General features: G+C 44.1%; 1 protein-coding gene across 4 annotated transcripts in view; it reads right to left on the bottom strand.

The window, feature by feature from the left end:
- Positions 1-352: 352 nt before the first annotated feature.
- The window catches only part of SEC24C (SEC24 homolog C, COPII coat complex component), a 43785-nt gene continuing 27172 nt past the window's right edge, over positions 353-16965 (bottom strand). For all 4 annotated transcript variants that reach the window (XM_083502400.1, XM_083502401.1, XM_083502402.1 and 1 more), the window contains 11 exons: positions 16196-16289; positions 13826-13942; positions 11250-11420; positions 10163-10259; positions 9842-9987; positions 9499-9637; positions 7238-7356; positions 6138-6317; positions 4250-4441; positions 3492-3581; positions 353-2658 (listed from right to left, as the gene is read on the bottom strand). In XM_083502400.1, coding sequence (XP_083358526.1) covers positions 2518-2658; positions 3492-3581; positions 4250-4441; positions 6138-6317; positions 7238-7356; positions 9499-9637; positions 9842-9987; positions 10163-10259; positions 11250-11420; positions 13826-13942; positions 16196-16289 — 1486 coding nt within the window. In that variant the 3' untranslated portion in view covers positions 353-2517. The remainder of the gene's footprint in view (positions 2659-3491; positions 3582-4249; positions 4442-6137; positions 6318-7237; positions 7357-9498; positions 9638-9841; positions 9988-10162; positions 10260-11249; positions 11421-13825; positions 13943-16195; positions 16290-16965) is intronic.

Raw genomic sequence — 16965 nt, 5'->3', positions numbered from 1 at the left:
ACACGCAACAATTATTAACAGCAGCGGCAGCAATATCAGTGATTTAAGAGAAATAAACCTCATTTCTATTTGAGCAACTACATAAGAATTATGCAATAGCACACTGACCAAAATGGGCTATGAAGAAAGTGCAAGATCTTCTGCCATGATTGAGATCAATCTATACTCACGAAAATAGGAAGCTATGGGGGAGCAGCTTTTCAAGATGGTGTTTTCATTTTATGAGAAGGCCATGTATGCTAATATGTTTCACTGCATTCCTAGCAGGAAGTGAAGGTCATAGTATTGAAAGCTGAAATGTGTTTAATCCAGAAAGCAAAACATTATAAGCACCTTACGGAATTCTTTCAGATATCGTTGCAAATAACAGTTTTATTTGCCATGACGGAACTTGATTGAGTCACCTGCACACCAGCTCTCTCTCCCATCCCCAAAATACAGGGCTTGGAAAAAAATAATCAGTATTTATTTACTAACAATGACATAAAATACATCTTCATATATTTTTATTTCTTTACAAATTAAAAGATGCATTGAAAAAAGTGAAGAAAGATTTATGATCGTATATTTTCTTTTATATTAATTCTAGAAATTAGTATTCTGGAAGTCCGGTTGCAGAGTCTTGGGGAGCAAATCTCTTCACTGGTTTAAAAGATTTCTAATTTTTTTGGTTGGAGACAGTATGTATGTTTGGCAGGAGGAAGCGGGGGGGGGGGGTGTTAGCCACACTTGCAAATGTGTTTAAGACTGCTGAGAAACTCACTGAGGTGTGGCCAGTTAACAGTTTTTGGGATACTCCCCTTCACTGTGTGATGAAAGGGTAGACAAACTAGCTGCAGTAGAAGGAAAAATATTTACAAACACACACGCATACACACACTATAGTTCAAGGGACTAGAAACCACACTCCTGGATTATTTAATCTGTCATGTATATAAGGTTTCAACTTCAATTTTCAATGGCAGATGGAATAAATGCTTTACTTATATTCAGTCTTAATCCATCATTTGTCTAAGCGATCTACCTCCCTGCTTTTCCTTTTTTCACGTTTCGGTGCTGCCGGTTCCCCAAGTACATTCTGGGCACTGCAAGAATTCCTAAGTGTAGCATTAGAAACAAAAGGTTAGTGTCTTTTTAAAAACGAATGAGCCCTTTGACTCCTAGAGTCTCAAACTCATCATCTTTCTGTCTAATACAAAGCAGAATACTTTCTGCTCAGCCTTGGAGGGGTCAACCATAAGTCTGCTTGATTTGTTGTAACAAGACCACAAGCAGGCATGCCACAGATATCCTACACCGATGGACTAGTAAGAACTGCCCAGATGTAGCCATTTAAGTACTGCATGACCAAAATTATTCAGAGCTACTAAAGGTTTGAATTTCAGAATACATTAGTGGCATGATTTGAACCTTACGTTATGAATATGAGCAACTCCTTCTGAATTGGTGATACAGGACCTCTCAGTGCTTCTTGGATACAATTCAAACATAGACTGTCTCTCCTAGCAAACTCCTGTGTTGCGTATAAACACAACTTTTTCAAAGCGATAAGAAAGGGAAAGCACGGCCATCTCCTTTGAAAAGGATATTCCAGACAAAACCCTACCGCGTGAATGGAAAGAGGCAACAGACCACCAAAGCAAGAGGACACTGGCAGAAAAAGAAAGAAAGAAAGAAAGAAAGAAAGAAAGAAAGAAAGAAAGAAAGAAAGAAAGAAAGAAAGAAGATGCTGTTTTTCTCAAGGGGTGGTGGAGGCGAGGCGACACCTGTTTATACCAACCCCGAATAATTTCACTTTCCCCAAAACAGCACCTGCTCATTATCACTCACTTATTCCAAGGCATATCCACACAGCAAAGCAACTACAGTGAAGGCATGCCTACCCTGCTATTTTCCCTAACAGCTCAGGCGTTTCCTAGAAGATGCCACTGTATAACTTCCTTACAGTATATTGCTCTCTCCACTTATAAGCGAAGGTGTAAAAACCCCCAGCTTGGCTGCTTTATCAATCTCCTACTCTTTGGTTGAACAGGGCCTGCCACCTTCCACTCCCCCCCCCAAGCCCGCCCGCCCCCCCCAAAAAAAACTGGCTCCTTTTCATCCAGTGTATCACATGCACAAACTTAACACCCACTGTGTGGTTCTGAAGAGCAATCACCTTTTCACCTGATGCTTAATCTTGTATAGTGAAACTCAAATAACATTTGTTATAACAGAACTGGGGGGCTGGGAGGCAGGAGGTACAGATACCTGCCAAGCACAAGAAGAGGGGCACAGGTCCAAGGCCTGGAATCAAATCACATTCCCACACCCACCCCTATAGCTGATGTTTCGTCTGTCCATGCCTCACTTCTTCAAAGGGTTTTGGGAGATGCTGAAACTGTTTATGCACAGTGTGTTAAAAATTATGGAATTGTACAGCTTTCTGTATTGTCCTTCTCGAAGGAGCTGGGCCCATTCATCAGGCGGTTAGTGAACATAGAAGTGTCAGTGCTGGAATCCAGCGCATCTCCAGCTCTAGCTCAGCAACTGGCGGATCTCCTTGTGCATGTGACAGAGGAAGTCCACATATGAAGCACCCCCATTCATGCTCTTATCTTCCACCAAAAAGTGTTTGAACAGCATATCCAGTTTGTCTTCCTGCTTGACAACCATGAGCTACAAAGCAAAAGGAAAAGGTTAGTAAGATGTTATCTGACATCAAGAATCACAAAACAGAGAAACCAGTAGGAGAACACTTCAATCTCCCAGGACATTCTATACAAGATCTCAAAGTAGCTGTTTTACTACAAAGGAATTTCAGAAATAGACTGGAAAGAGAAGCTGCTGAATTGCAACTCATTACCAAACTTAAAACCATGGAGAGACCTGGTCTGAACAGAGACATTGGATTCTTATCTCATTATACATGACTAAGCCATTTCTCACCTTCTCACCCCTTGCCTTTTCCTGTAAGACCTATTACAGTCGTTAAGAGTCGTCAACAGGCTCATCTCAGCTATCTGCCAATCTCCCATTCCCACCACCCTTCTGAGTAATACCCCTCCCCACCTTCTCACTATATAGAAGGGTCCGGCAACTTCTGTTTCAGTGTATCTGAAGAAGTGTGCATGCACACGAAAGCTCATACCAAGAACTAACTTAGTTGGTCTTTAAGGTGCTACTGGAAGGAATTTTTTTAGTAAGATGTTAGAGAGTGGTGCCTTTGGTGCAAAGTATTGATGGAACCTTGGAAGTTCTAGCATTGGCTAGCTATGGTTTGTACAACCAAATACCTTTCCAACACAATATAATAAAGCCCCGTTCTAATCTGCATAGGGAAAACACTGTTAGAACCCACTGTGAGGTTCTAGAAACTGCAAGTACTATGGTATTGTGTTATTTACGCCCCCCCTTTATTCAAACATAAGTTTCATATACATTATTTGATGCGCAGAGATTACAGAAGGCAACGATTAAAAATACCCCAATCACAAGCAAGCATCAATTACCTTCATATAGCGTGATCTTTGAGACTGGAACATATCAATGACGGACCGTACTCTCTTCGAAAAGGGATTGTCCAAAACTGGCAGCACGCACTGCAACACAGAGTTAAAATATATCACAGATGATCTAGAACCACTTCAAAACATCCATTCGCACATGGGCCAGCGGAGTTATTTACTAGTCACAAATATGTCATAATCAATAGAGGTACTAAACAGCTAGCTTGGATCTCCTCAAAATTAGCAAGAAGGAACATTCCCAGTTCAGCACATACACACACACAAAATGATGAATGCATCACAAAAACCACCTTGACCCACATGTAGAAGAGCTACCCAATCTTGCCGAAACTCCTTTCACAGCACTGCTCACTCTTACCCATGATTTGGGAAATGCCACAGCTCAGTGGCAAAGCACCTGCACTACACGTAGAGGCTCCCAAATTCAACCCCTGGCATCTCAAGCTAGGGCTGGGAATGCCCCCAGTCTGAATCCTGGAGAACTACAGCTGGTCAGTGTCAACAATACTGAGCTACATGGACCAAGGGTTTAGGTGTGGAATTGTAAGTAACTGATCTGTTCCATCTACTGTGTTAAGGAGTCAGAAGACAAATCAGAGAGTTGGGACCCTTACACAGGGCTGGTCCCATTATTCAGAATCTTGCCAGATCTTTTGGGGGGAAATCCTGCAAGCAGAAAGTTAGGCAGCACCCTAAGAATGAGGAGAAATCTTCTTGTTGCCCAGCATGACCCCACTTACCATATTGCTGCTGATTTGGCCAAAAGATGCCACTCCAAAGAGGTTCTGGATCAGCCCTTGCTGAACATTCGCTCCGACCCACAAAAAGATGTTCAGCCCATTTTCTAGCAGATATATGTCACCCTTGGAAAGCCGCTCTTCAGAGTTTCTGATTGCTGGTGGTAAGGAGTCACTGTTGGGATCTATCTTGGTCTGTAGATACAGAACTGGAGTCACTGCGCTGCAGGACATTTGCAAGTTCACAACATTACTAAACAGGATGGACAGTTTTGCAAATGACCACTGAATCACACAGATTGGGAGAGAATGTGGCAATCGTTGCAAAACTCTCAGAATCCCATCTTTCCTTTAAAAAGACATGTTCAGGAGGAGGGCTGTAATTCAGCAGTACAGTATATGCTTTGCAAGCAAATGGGCACAGATTAAACCCCCTACCTCTCCGAGTTGGGCTAGAAAAGACTTCTGTCTGAAATCTTGGGCAGCTGCTGTCCGTGACTGGACCAAGCTGATTTGCTTCATGTATTACGTTTATATCCCACCCCATTACATGGGACCTTGGGGGCAAGTCACAACCATTTCAAACACTGTAACAACAAAACTGACCACACTTCACAAAATATATCAGTTAGAATGGCAATGTAACTCAGTGCACAACGAGCTCCCATGCGCATAATGGCCCACTCAGAAAGCGTGGTGGAAGAGGTGAACCACACACGCATCTACAACAGAATGAGGAGGAAATAAAGATCTACACTGGGAACAAGGGAATCAAACCAACCTTACCCACCGGTTGAATCAAAAGTTGTCACAGGAGGAAAAGGGGCCTGATTTGAATCATGCTAAGCAGTTGCAGAGCTCAGGAGACCCAGCACACGCCATTTCCTCTCTAGGGGTAGGAGGAGACCAGCAGTGCCTAGGGAAATCCCTAGAGTGGCTGGGGAAATCTAGAGTGGCTGGGGAAATTCTTACGAACACTCTGTAAAAAGTTCTTTTGTGAATACAACGACCTGGGCCAGGGGGGTGGACAGAGAGAGATTATTATACGCACCCTTCCTAGAGTCTTGCTGGTTCAAGCCTCTGTGTGTATTCTTATTAATCAGAGTTCAATCCTTCCTTTACTTTGGGAACGCCTCAATGGGTGGGAAAGAATATTCCATAGCTGGGGTGCTATTGCTAAGAAGTTCTCTGGTGAGCCACGGATCTCCTAATCTCATGCAACGATGGCACTGCCAGAACAGCCTTCCCAGTTAACTTCAAGCCTGGCCAAAATGATATGGGGAAGAGGTGCTGCCCCTTCAGACACCCGCCCTAAGATGTTAGCAACCTTTACATTGGCAGACCTGGTTGAGAATACGACCCAATTTCCCTGTATCAAGGGGATGCAAACAGGGCTCAACAATTCTTGGCTGGTGTTGGTACACAACCAAAAGTTGTGATCTCCAGGATGCTGACCTTCCCCTTATCAGTGGACTTGCACTGCCTTCCTTACATCCCGCGGCAGTTCCAGGTTTACAGCTGGAAAGTGTGGCAGAGGGATATTGTGTGGTATCGCACAGGAATCACGGCTCCTTGTTCAGACACTTGTGCCCAATTTCCCAAGGCTACTAACAGGCTGAGCTCAAGGGTAGCACTGTGCATGGAGTCTCCTGATACTCTTGCAGTACCAGGGAGAACAATACTTTTTATTTTCTTATATTCCAGGCAGCATGTCTTGACATAAACACAACTGTATGTGTCAGAGCTCCAACAGAAGAAATGTTACGATTTTCTAAGTTACAAGTACTCTCAACTTAGACAAAGCAGCCTCACCCAAACATCTTAATTTCCCCTTATTCCATGAGTTGTATGTTTAAGCAATTACAAGTTTTCTATGTGCAGAAATGCTTACCAGTGGCAGGAGTCTGGGGTAAAAGAAAACATTTGTATCTGCCACATCCATGGAGGTGATTAGCTGGCGGATGTAGGATCGGTCATCAGTGGTGACTTCTGCCCCAGGCTGAAGCACATCACTTTTCAAAACACAGTTCAGATACACAGGGAGCAGCTTCATGCATTCAGGAAGAATCAGCTGAAAGTGGTAAGAGATGAAATTTGAGAAAATCACTCGTTAGGGAAAGGGGTGGCAGAGAGAAAGAGAACTTACGAGCATTTTAACTTTGTAAAAATTGAAGAGAATCATTGCTAACATTGGCATAGATGCAAAACAGGTATGTCCAGTTTAATCCAGGGGTAAAATCCTAAAATAAGGGATCCTCAACAACTTCAATCCTAAAAAAAACCTCAGCTAATATGGTTGACCCTTATGGCCCTTCACTTCATCAAATTTGGCCCTTTGAAAAAAGTTTGGACACCACTGGTGTAAAAGAAACAAAACCGTCAGTCTTTAACAAAGATCAGGTTAACTACTTCAGGAGATTTTTTAATTTCTACTGCTGTATTTTAGACTAAAACTGCAAACTATCGTAAATATCAGAAGAGACCTGAAAACAACTTCCTTGAACACTGCTTAGTACATACTGCATATTCTGTAGCATGTGGCTTGCTTATAGGCAGGGGCCTTTGAAGTAAACTGCCGTAAAAGCAATTGCTTCTACAACCACTTGCAGCTCAAGGCATATTATGGTCTGGATTGCGTATATTGATCGGAGATAGTGAATGGATTTGCCCCTGTGTTGGGGTTTACATGGCCTTTCAGGTTCTTTTCACCTGCAATACTATGGTGAAGTATCTTCACTATCACTGTGCTATAGTAAGATTAAAGTTATTGCAAGAAAATAACTCAGGTTCATTTCTCGGTTTCATAAAGTTCATGAAATGCAGGAAGGCTGGAGCCACTACCCTATTTCACAAAGCAGCTATCTGGAACGCAGTTCTAAGGAGTGAGCTAGAAGGTTCCTTTCCATGTTAGCATCATTATTAGACAGACCACTTCCGGCTGCTCTCCCAGCCTCCTAATTCAGGATAAGTACCCCACAACCAAGAAGTTACCTGTCCGGCAGAAGAAGGGCTAGCACAGTTTTTCCGGTAGCATGCCAGTATCTGCGCACATTGATTGATCAGCGTATCTCTCACTGTCTTGACTGGATTGTTCAGAACTCCACGATATGCTTTAGGAAAAGAACAACATCTTGCTTAGAAAGTCCTATGCAAACTGATGTAAAAAAGATTTAAATAAGTCGCCTGGAAAACCACCAACAAGGTATCTTGCTCTGCTGTGGTAATATGAGGCTGCTTTGGACTGAGTCAGTCCATGGCTCCACCTAGTTAAGTGCTGTCCACTGGCTGGAAGTGTCTCCCCAAAGCCTAAGACAGACCCCTTCCCAGCTCTGCTATCAAGAGAGCTTTTAACTGGGGGTGTCAGGGACTGGACCTGGGATCTACTGCATGCAAATTACATGCTTCCCCACTATAGATCCTCGTGTTAGAGAAATGGGGGGGGGGGGAGAGAGTAATTTTAATTGCTTTGTTTTGATAAAGAGAGATCAGTTGTTACTAAACACACTTTCACCATGGACATCAGTGTTTTAAGCACTTATTGCTTAGCAGTTCTATTATTATTTTATTTATTTACACCCCACCTTTCCCCCTGACAGGACTTAAGGTGGCTTACAGATAAAAAAAATTAGCCTCCCCTAAGAACATAAAGAAGGGCCTGCTGGATCAGACCAGTGGTCCAGCATCTTGTTCTATGGGAAGCCCACAAGCAGGACCCAAGTACAAGAAGATTTTCTCCTCTTGTGCTTTCCAGCAACTGGAATTCAGAAGCATACTTCTGGGCACACGTATATTAAGTTCTATACCCCAGAATCTGTTTATAATAACATATATAGTACAGTGGTGCCCCGCAAGACGAATGCCTCGCAAGACGGAAAACTCGCTAGATGAAACAGTTTTCCGTTTTGGAGGTGCTTCGCAAAACGAATCTCCTATGGGCTTGCTTCGCAAGACGACAATGTCTTGCGAGTTCCTGCTGGATTTTTTCCCTCCCCCCCCTTTTTCTAAGCCACTTATCAGCTGATCCGATCAGCAGATAAGCCGCTAAAAGCCTCTAAAAGCCGCTAATAGCGCTAATCCGCTAATCCTTCAATGGGCTTGCTTCGCAAGACGAAAAAAACCGCTAGACGAAGAGAATCACAGAACAGATTCTTTTCGTCTTGCGAGGCACCACTGTAATGTAGCCAACCTGCACATTCTAAATGGATCATTCTTAAACAGGAAAATTAACTTTATAGATATGATGACATTTTAAAAGATGAAGGTCTTCCTGCAAAAGATGTTTCTCCCTGTCCAAATATGAAAGATATGGATGATACTGGGAGCTATGCATTTCGTGTTTCTCGGATCAGGCTTTTTTACTTGATATCTGATAATTATGCTTTACTTCATTAAGCCCTCTTGCTTGCAATAAAAATTATGGCCGATACATTCCATGCGTTTATTTTGGCAGCCTCTCTTAAAGGCGAGTCCATGGTTTCAGGCCACACAATGATGTAATGTAGTGCTAAATCACACGCATGCTGGCAAACCGAGGGGATAAATTTGTCATAGGCTGAAATAGCTGGGAGAAAACATAAGCAAGGTTTTTTTTCTATCATCAGCCATGGTCTTAAGACACTGTGAGAACAGGCTTAGTCAAAGCAGGTTAGTATATTGCCAAGTCTTGATTAGGATGCTCTTATATGTAGATCTAGCACCCACTGTGCAAACTGTCTTTCACTACACAAAAAAATTGTCCAGTAGCACCTTAGAGACTAACTAGGTTTGTTCTTGGTATAAGCTTTAGTGTGCATGCACACTTCTTCAGATACACTGAAAGAGAAGTCAGCAGACCCTTATATATAGTTGGAGGGTGGGGTTTTTCTCAGGAGGGTAGTAGGAGATGGGTGATTGACTCAATGAGTATGGTAAACCTGCTGATGACTGTTAACGACGGCAATTAGTCCTACAGGAAAAAGCAAGGGATAGTATGCAGATTAGCAGCATATGTAATAAGACAGGGATCCAATATCTCTATTAAGACCAGGCCTGTCCATAGTTTTCATATCTGGTCTTAATAGAAATATTGGATTCCTTGCTTTTTCCAGTGCATCTGAAGAAGAATATTTAGACTTTGTCTTTAACTACATTCGCTTGGAAGGCAGCACACACCCATTTACATTGAATTATATTCACAGTACAAGAAGAATGTTCCCTCCCAAAGCTTCTTGTGAATAGTTGTCTTCTCCAGGAAACTGTTACAGTTTTCTTACCAAATTTGGCCAAGAAGTTGATAAGTGTGTCCGTCTCACAGTTCCTATAAAGATCAGCCAGCTGAGTGCAGCAGTTCAAGGAGAGGTTGTGAATACGCAGTCGCCTCTGTCCTGCACAGCTTGTATACAATATAGCACACTACATGAGAGAGAAATTACAAGCAGAGCCGTTAGCATGCGAAAGAAAGTTCGGTACCTCTACGTGGGCTTCCAACAAATCTGACACAACTGCCGTGCTTAAATGGCTGAAGGCCTAAACAGCACTGAATATTTTGGGGCTAAACAAGAATTGGAATAAGGGAGGGAAAACACGACCCATTATCGCCCATCTTGCATGCATCACCTGAAGAAGTGCTCCACTTTCTTCACTAAGCTTATCATCATGTTTGAACTCCACGGTGATTGTTTTGTCACAGTCTAGGCCGGCTAATTCCACATCTGTGGTGTTGCTCATGTAAAAAGCTCCAAAGAAATCTGTTGCGCGAATACCTGGGAGTCAAGAGAACACGTGGTAAGAAATCCTTTAGAGTCCATCATTCCAGAAAGCTACCACTGAGCAAAAGGGATTGATACTGGCAGTATAGGGCATCCTAACTTTCGCAGGTTCGAGCGCTAGACCCCTGCACACTCCTAAAATCCAGACAGCATCTTCATAAGTACGTACCAGTGCTTGTGCGGACCCTCATCACAGCATCGAAGCCCACTTCTTTCTGAACATCTCTGCGCAAATCGTTCAAGAAGCGTTCCTGATCCGTTTCCACCTAGCGTACACAGACAGACAGTAGGTGTCACACAAGAAGTATAGAGGTGCCCCAGGGATATTAAAAGTGCTACTAGCCTTCAGTCCTAGGATCATCTTGCTAGACTCTCTCCAGGAACAAACCCTATCCCATTAAATTAACACACAAAATATGCAAGCACACCTCCAGTTTTAAAGAAACCCATTATCTGTAAGCTATACAACGATCCATTGGCTCCCCAGTTCATTTCTGGGCTCAATTTAAAGTGCTGGTTTTAACTTTAAAAGCCCTTAGGACCAGGTTACATGAAAAATTGTCTTCTGTCATGCATATATACCTAAACCTGAAGCTTCTCTTAAGAGGTGCTGTTTTGTGCCCGTTGCTGCCCTCCCTCAAAAATGAGGCAAGGTGGGTGGCTACTACAGAGAGAGAACTGGTGTCAGAAATCCAGTCATGGGAGAGGCCTTCCGGAGAGCCTCACCTGGTGCCATCTTTATGGCATTTTGGCACAACGTGAAGGCTGCTTGTTTCAAACAAACTAAAAATTCTGGGCCGTCATTCTGTAAGCTATGCTTTCTTTTGTACTATTAAGATGGAAATTAAACCCATCTTTAGTGTATGCTGATTGGAGGAATTCACCTGAAAGCCAAGACACTCTTCTGAAAGAGAATCACTGCAAGAAACCATTGCTCTTTCTGTACGTTTTTCATCTATCCGTGACAAAATGTCAATTGTACATTTCATCATGTACAAATGATAAGTCAAATTGGACTACGGAGCCAACAGGTTTCAGAGAAATCATGAAGCAGGGCAGCGTCGCTAGTAAGTAACAACAAGAGAACTGATCTTCATGTAACTGGAAATGGCTTGCAGACTCCTAAAAAACCCAAACTGGTCCAATGAAAAAGTTAATCCAGCTTTTTATCTACTCTTCTCTGATTTCAGCAGGGCAACTACTGTCTACTTAAATCATTTACATGGAACAGGCATCAAATCAAAAATAGATCATACCTGGAAAAATGTGTACTTATAAAGGGAGCCACCTGTTTGATGAGGAACAACCCCCAAGGTAGCCACATCCAAATACTGATTTGGGAAGAGGAAGAGATCCACACAGCAGCCTTGTGCTACACATTCCTTGGCTAAGTTGTTATAGAAGTTTGTCTGAGGCTGAAAGAGAGTCTAGGGAGGCAAAGGGGGGGAAAGAGGAGCAGAGAGACAAGAAATAAGATTAATAATTGACAATTTCTGATGCAGCAGGTTTATGGTCTGCTCTCTACTCCTGATCATGTGACAAAAAAGAAAAAGCAAAACCAACCACAGGGCACAATACGTGATGTCTTGCAGTACATCGGGGACATTAAAACGTTCTACCTTCAGTGATGACAATGTTGGAACACTCCACACAAGGCCAGCTTTGCAAGACTCCTGATGAATTTTCAACCAGTTTTTAGCAAAGTTTCTTAATGTAAAATATTTTTACAGCATGCTTTAAGCCAAAGATTTACCAAGTGATTTACAACTTAGCAAATATAATAAATCACAATTTTGAAACCTAAAAAAACCTACTACTACCCACAATTTAAGAGCACAAAATACCACTAAAATCAGAACTAGATAAACAAGTAACTCAAGTAACCTGCAAAAGGAAGAAAGGTCCTCTACAGAGTTTTTTGATCCAGCGTCTCAGGTTTTCCAAGGCTTACACTACAGCGATACCTCGGTTTTCGAATGTAATCCGTTCCGGAAGACCATTCGAGTTCCGAAACATTCGAAAACTGAAAACGAAAGCCTCAACACGGAAGTCGCGTGGCATGTTCGACTTCCAAGGCGCGTTTGAAAACCGAAGCATTTACCTCCAGGTTTACGGCATTCAAAAACCAAAATGTTTGTCAACGGAGGCGTTCAAAAACCAAGATACCACTGTACTGCTCTCTCTCTCTCTATATATATATAAAATAACTTTTTATTCAAAATTAAAACAAAACATATTATCCAGAAACATATCATCCTTACAGTGGTGCCTCGCAAGACGAAATTAATCCGTTCCGCGAGTCTCTTCGTCTAGCGTTTTTTTCATCTTGCGAAGCAACCCTATTAGCGGCTTAGCGGATTAGCGCTATTAGCGGTTTAGTGGATTAGCGGCTATTAAAGGCTTAACGGCTTAGCGGCTAAAAGGCTATTAGCGGCTTAGAAAAAGGGGGGGGGGAGCGAAAAAAAATCGGAACACTCGCAAGACGTTTTCGTCTTGCGAAGCAAGCCCATAGGGAAATTCGTCTTGCGAAGCAGCTCAAAAACGGAAAACCCTTTCGTCTAGCGGGTTTTCCGTCTTGCGAGGCATTCGTCTTGCGGGGCACCACTGTATTTCCCCCCCCCCCATTTTTCCCCCCACAGCACCAGACTGCTATATTCTAATACAGGGGTCAGCACAAATTTACTGCGCCTCAGGTCGGTGTCTCCAGCGTCGATCATGCGGCGGGCCGGAGGAGTGCGTGCCTATATGCATGCGCACATGCTATTTCCGGCCCACTTCCGGGTCAGAGGAGCACCGGAAATAGCTTGTGTGCATGTGCACAGGCCTCCTTCAACCCGGATGTGCACAGGAAATAACACTTGCGCATGCGCGCAACCTATTTCCAGTGCTCCTCCAACCTGGAAGTGGGCAGCTGCACAGCAAAGTGCCAGTAAGAGCGGGCGGCAGCAGTGGGGGTTGCTGTGGGCCAGATAAACGAGTCCCTTGGGCCTTATTCGGCCCACGGGCCTTAGTTTGGGAACCCCTGTTCTAATAACTGCAGGTTATTCTTTGTTGTATGACTAATTGCTGTCATTTCCAGGATGCTACAAGAGTAGAAAAGAGGAAAAGAGGAAAGTTTAGGTGGGGAACTACTGGAAGGAGCTTTAAAAAAAATTAATCCTGCCTGGCACGTCCTTTAAGAAACAAGCTACAGAAACCATTTTAGAATAAAACAACACACTTTGCAAATAGCTTTGTTCTGAACTAGCAAGCTCAGCTCCTCTGCTCAGAATGGGAACTAGCAGGTCTGTGTGCACATCTTCCTGTTTTAAAAAAGGAAGGCTCTCTCAACAACTCTCTTCCCAAGTGCTATTCAGAGTACCTCAAGAGGCAGAGTGAATATTCACAGTTAAATGTTAAATTTGGTTCTAAGAATTCTGCTAAAATGTTGTACATATATACGATTCTTTTTTCTTCTTGTCTGACAGCTGAAAAAAAAGTGACAACACATGCTTTCATACTAACTACTGCCTCTCTTAGGAATCACCACATTTAAAAACAATCATTTCATTTTTTTGCTGCAAGTTACAGCAGGGGGGTTACAACTAATGAAGAGATCTATGCAGCTTTCTGAACCGGCATGTCCCTCAACGACCACGTTGCTGAGAATTTCAGGTGATTTCCAGGAGAGAAAATAAGGCATGGTGTGCTTGTGTGAAATGTGAATCCTGTAAACAGGAAAGTATAATGGAAGAAAAGCAGGCAGAGGAGTTAACAAGGAAATATTTTTCCTTAAATGAACCCACTGGTGAAGAAAAGCCAAATGCAACCCACAGAACACAAGTCCCGCTACCTTTTCTTTATCAGTGTTTATCAGTTTCTTGTCATCTCTGTTCTTCAGCTTCCCTGGGGCCTCCGCAATAGGCAGTGATGTATGAAATATAAAGAGCTTGCCAGCACACTCTGCTGCCTGCAAGTAAGCATACAAAAGCCATTAAGTAAGACACAAATATAACTGAGGGACTCTGGGTTCAGCGACCCTGGGTCTGCCTTCAGCAACCATGTTCTCCAAACATACGTTGTTTTAAGATACTGAGTGCTGTCTGCTATAAAAAGCAATTCGGCTCCCCTACAAGTAGAACTAAGGCCCAAAATACTTGACATGGCCTGTCATCCAAGACAGTGCTCTGTGCGGTCTCCTTACTCTCAATATGCTGCTACAGTGGTGCCTCGCAAGACGAAATTAATTCGTTCCGCAAGTCTCTTCGTCTTGCGAGTTTTTCGTCTTGCGATGCACGGTTTCCCATAGGAATGCATTGAAAATCAATTAATGCGTTCCTAGGGAAACTGCCTTCAGACCAGGTCCGGGGACAGTCTGTCCCCGGACCTCTTCTGAAGGCTGGGGGGGGGGGCAAGGGCTTTTCTTCCCACCCCCAGCATTTTAAAAAACCCCGGGACAGCGGAGGACTTCTCCGCTGTCCGGGCGATCTTAAAATGCTGGCGGGCGGCATTTTAAAATCGCCCCGTGACAGCGGAGGACTTCTCCGCTGTCCGGGGCGATTTAAAAGCCCCTGGGAAGGCAGGCAGGGGGGACAAAGACTTTCGCCCCCCGCCCGCCTTCAGAAGGTGTTCCCGCCCCGCTTCGGAGCAGCGTTCCGAAGCGGGGCGGCTGGGGCAGGTGTTCCCGCCCCCCCGCCCCGCTTCGGAGCAGCGTTCCGAAGCGGGGCGGCTGGGGCAGGTGTTCCCGCCCCCCTGCCCCGCTTCGGAGCAGCGTTCCGAAGCGGGGCGGCTGGGGCAGGTGTTCCCGCCCCCCCGCCCCGCTTCGGAGCACCGGGAGAAGCGATCTCCCCGCAGCCCCCTGCTTCAAAAGAGGTCCGGGGGCAGCGGGAAGCGCTTCCCGCTGTCCCCGGACCTGGGGCTGCGGGGAGAAGATCGCTTCTCCCCGCCGCCCCTTGCTTCAAATGAGAAGACCCGCTGTCCCCGGGGCAAGCTTCGTTTTGCGAAGCAAGCCCATAGGGAAATTCGTCTTGCGAGGCAACTCGAAAACGAAAAAACCTTTCGTTTTGCGAGTTTTTTGTCTCGCGAGGCGTTCGTCTTGCGGGGTACCACTGTATATGTATTCACATAAAGACTACTATGATTTCATCTTGGAGCCCCAGATGTTTGGCAAGGGAACAAAGAAACTAGAGCAAATGCTAGTAGCCACAAGCTCATTACTGAAGCCCACCATATCTGCCCAGAAGCCTGACTGCTACCCCTGAAAGCAGGAGACCGAAGTTTTTCAATTACAAAATTTGGAAGGGAATAGTGGCCATATGAATGGGTGCGGGGGGGGGGGGCACACTTGGCAGCCCTCAGCTTTAACAACCAGCTACACATATATGGCTTGTACGCTTGTCAGATTAACTTAGTAGGTTTGCCAAAACTTCAGCATTCCATTCAAACAGCTTTGAAGTCTGAGACTGCAAGAACAAGCTTTCAAAAGGGAAAACATAGCACCAGGTTTCTGACTACAGTTCCTATAAATGCGCTCTCAGATCATTTAACTCCTTGAAAAAGAAAAGCACCCACCAAGAACCCCGTGGAAGCTCAAATACAAACAGATGTATGATGTTAAAGGTTTTTGTGGACTAGAGCTCACTTGTGATGCATGAAGCGTTGGCAGATTTTTATATGTGCTTGCAAAATGGGTATGGGGGATGTAGGCATCAGGACCAAAAGGCCATGAAGATGCACAGTGCTGTGATACTTCTATGTCAGGCTCAAAAGCATGGGAAAATCGTTCTTATCTTTGGAGACATACAATCCACAAAAGCTTACTGAGAAGTCTCATGGCTGTGTTTGCTACCACTGGTAATGAACAATTTTTAAAACAGTTCACTAGAAATGTATGGTAAGTGTGCAGTGATAGATCAAATTCTTGCTTTCAACGCATTCCTGAAACCCAACTCCGTCTCCACTTTGCAAGATCCTCTGTGCTCACGGAACAGAATACCTCTTTGCTTTCCCCCGTTTTTACCAGTTAGACTATCCTATAAGTTGCAAGGCAAGCTGTAGTTAAAAAGCCACTTTTAATTGTAAATTAGTTACATTTCCATAAATGCTTCATACATTTATGACCTCTCAACGCTTCAGCAACTTTACAAGGTGCTGGGAAAGAGGTTCCAATACTACAATACAAAATGAAGAGATGTTAGAAGTCAGTTTAGAATGCTGAACAAACCTTCAGAGCCTCCATGCCAGCCTGAATTACTGGGGCAAACACAGTTTCTGTTTCTCTTGTATCAGCAAACATTTCTGGTATCTGATCCAGCAAGCTGCAAATCAAGGAAGTGCAAGTCAAGAGACATGTAAAATTCACTAGGTCAATTCCAGTCAGTGGAAACTGATACTTTGCAGATTAAAGATATGGCATGTTTGTTTGGCCATTTTAACAGCTTCTGGGAAAAGGTGCTTGCTTCCTTTCCCTGCATATGGAACAGCAGGTTTTGGGTCATGTACTCGCCTTCTTTTTCCAATTGCCTGACCTTTTTTCAGGGGAGGCTCCTTTTACAGGCAAAGTGGGACAAAGCCCTGCCAAGATTCTGAACCCCCCTCCTCAAAGCCAAGGCCCTGTCACACAACAAAACACCAAGGCTGAGAGGAGAGGGAATTCCAGAGAGCAAGTGTGACAGCAGGGACCCATTCCGAACCAAGATGCCAAGCACATATTGTTGTCTGGCAGCCCAGGACTTCCAAACACACTCCACAGGCTTGTGCTCTGGAGAGGTCACTTTTGGTGAAGCAAACACAGCAAACTGCTTAGATGTTCACTATTTATTTGCAAGGCAGAGGAGGAGGACCTCACAGGGAGTTGCTGCCAAGGCTCTGCCCTTGTGACCTCCTGGACTCCACCCAGGAGCCACCAACATCCACTTTACTTTTTCTATATCTATAAAGGAACGCAGTGCAAGCTCCCACAACAGAGGGTAAACCAGCCCACCACAAGAGATG

This window comes from Podarcis liolepis, assembly GCF_965112155.1.
Source record: "Podarcis liolepis genome assembly, chromosome: 5".
Lineage (NCBI taxonomy): Eukaryota > Metazoa > Chordata > Lepidosauria > Squamata > Lacertidae > Podarcis > Podarcis liolepis.
This window is presented reverse-complemented; position numbering and strand designations above follow the sequence as displayed.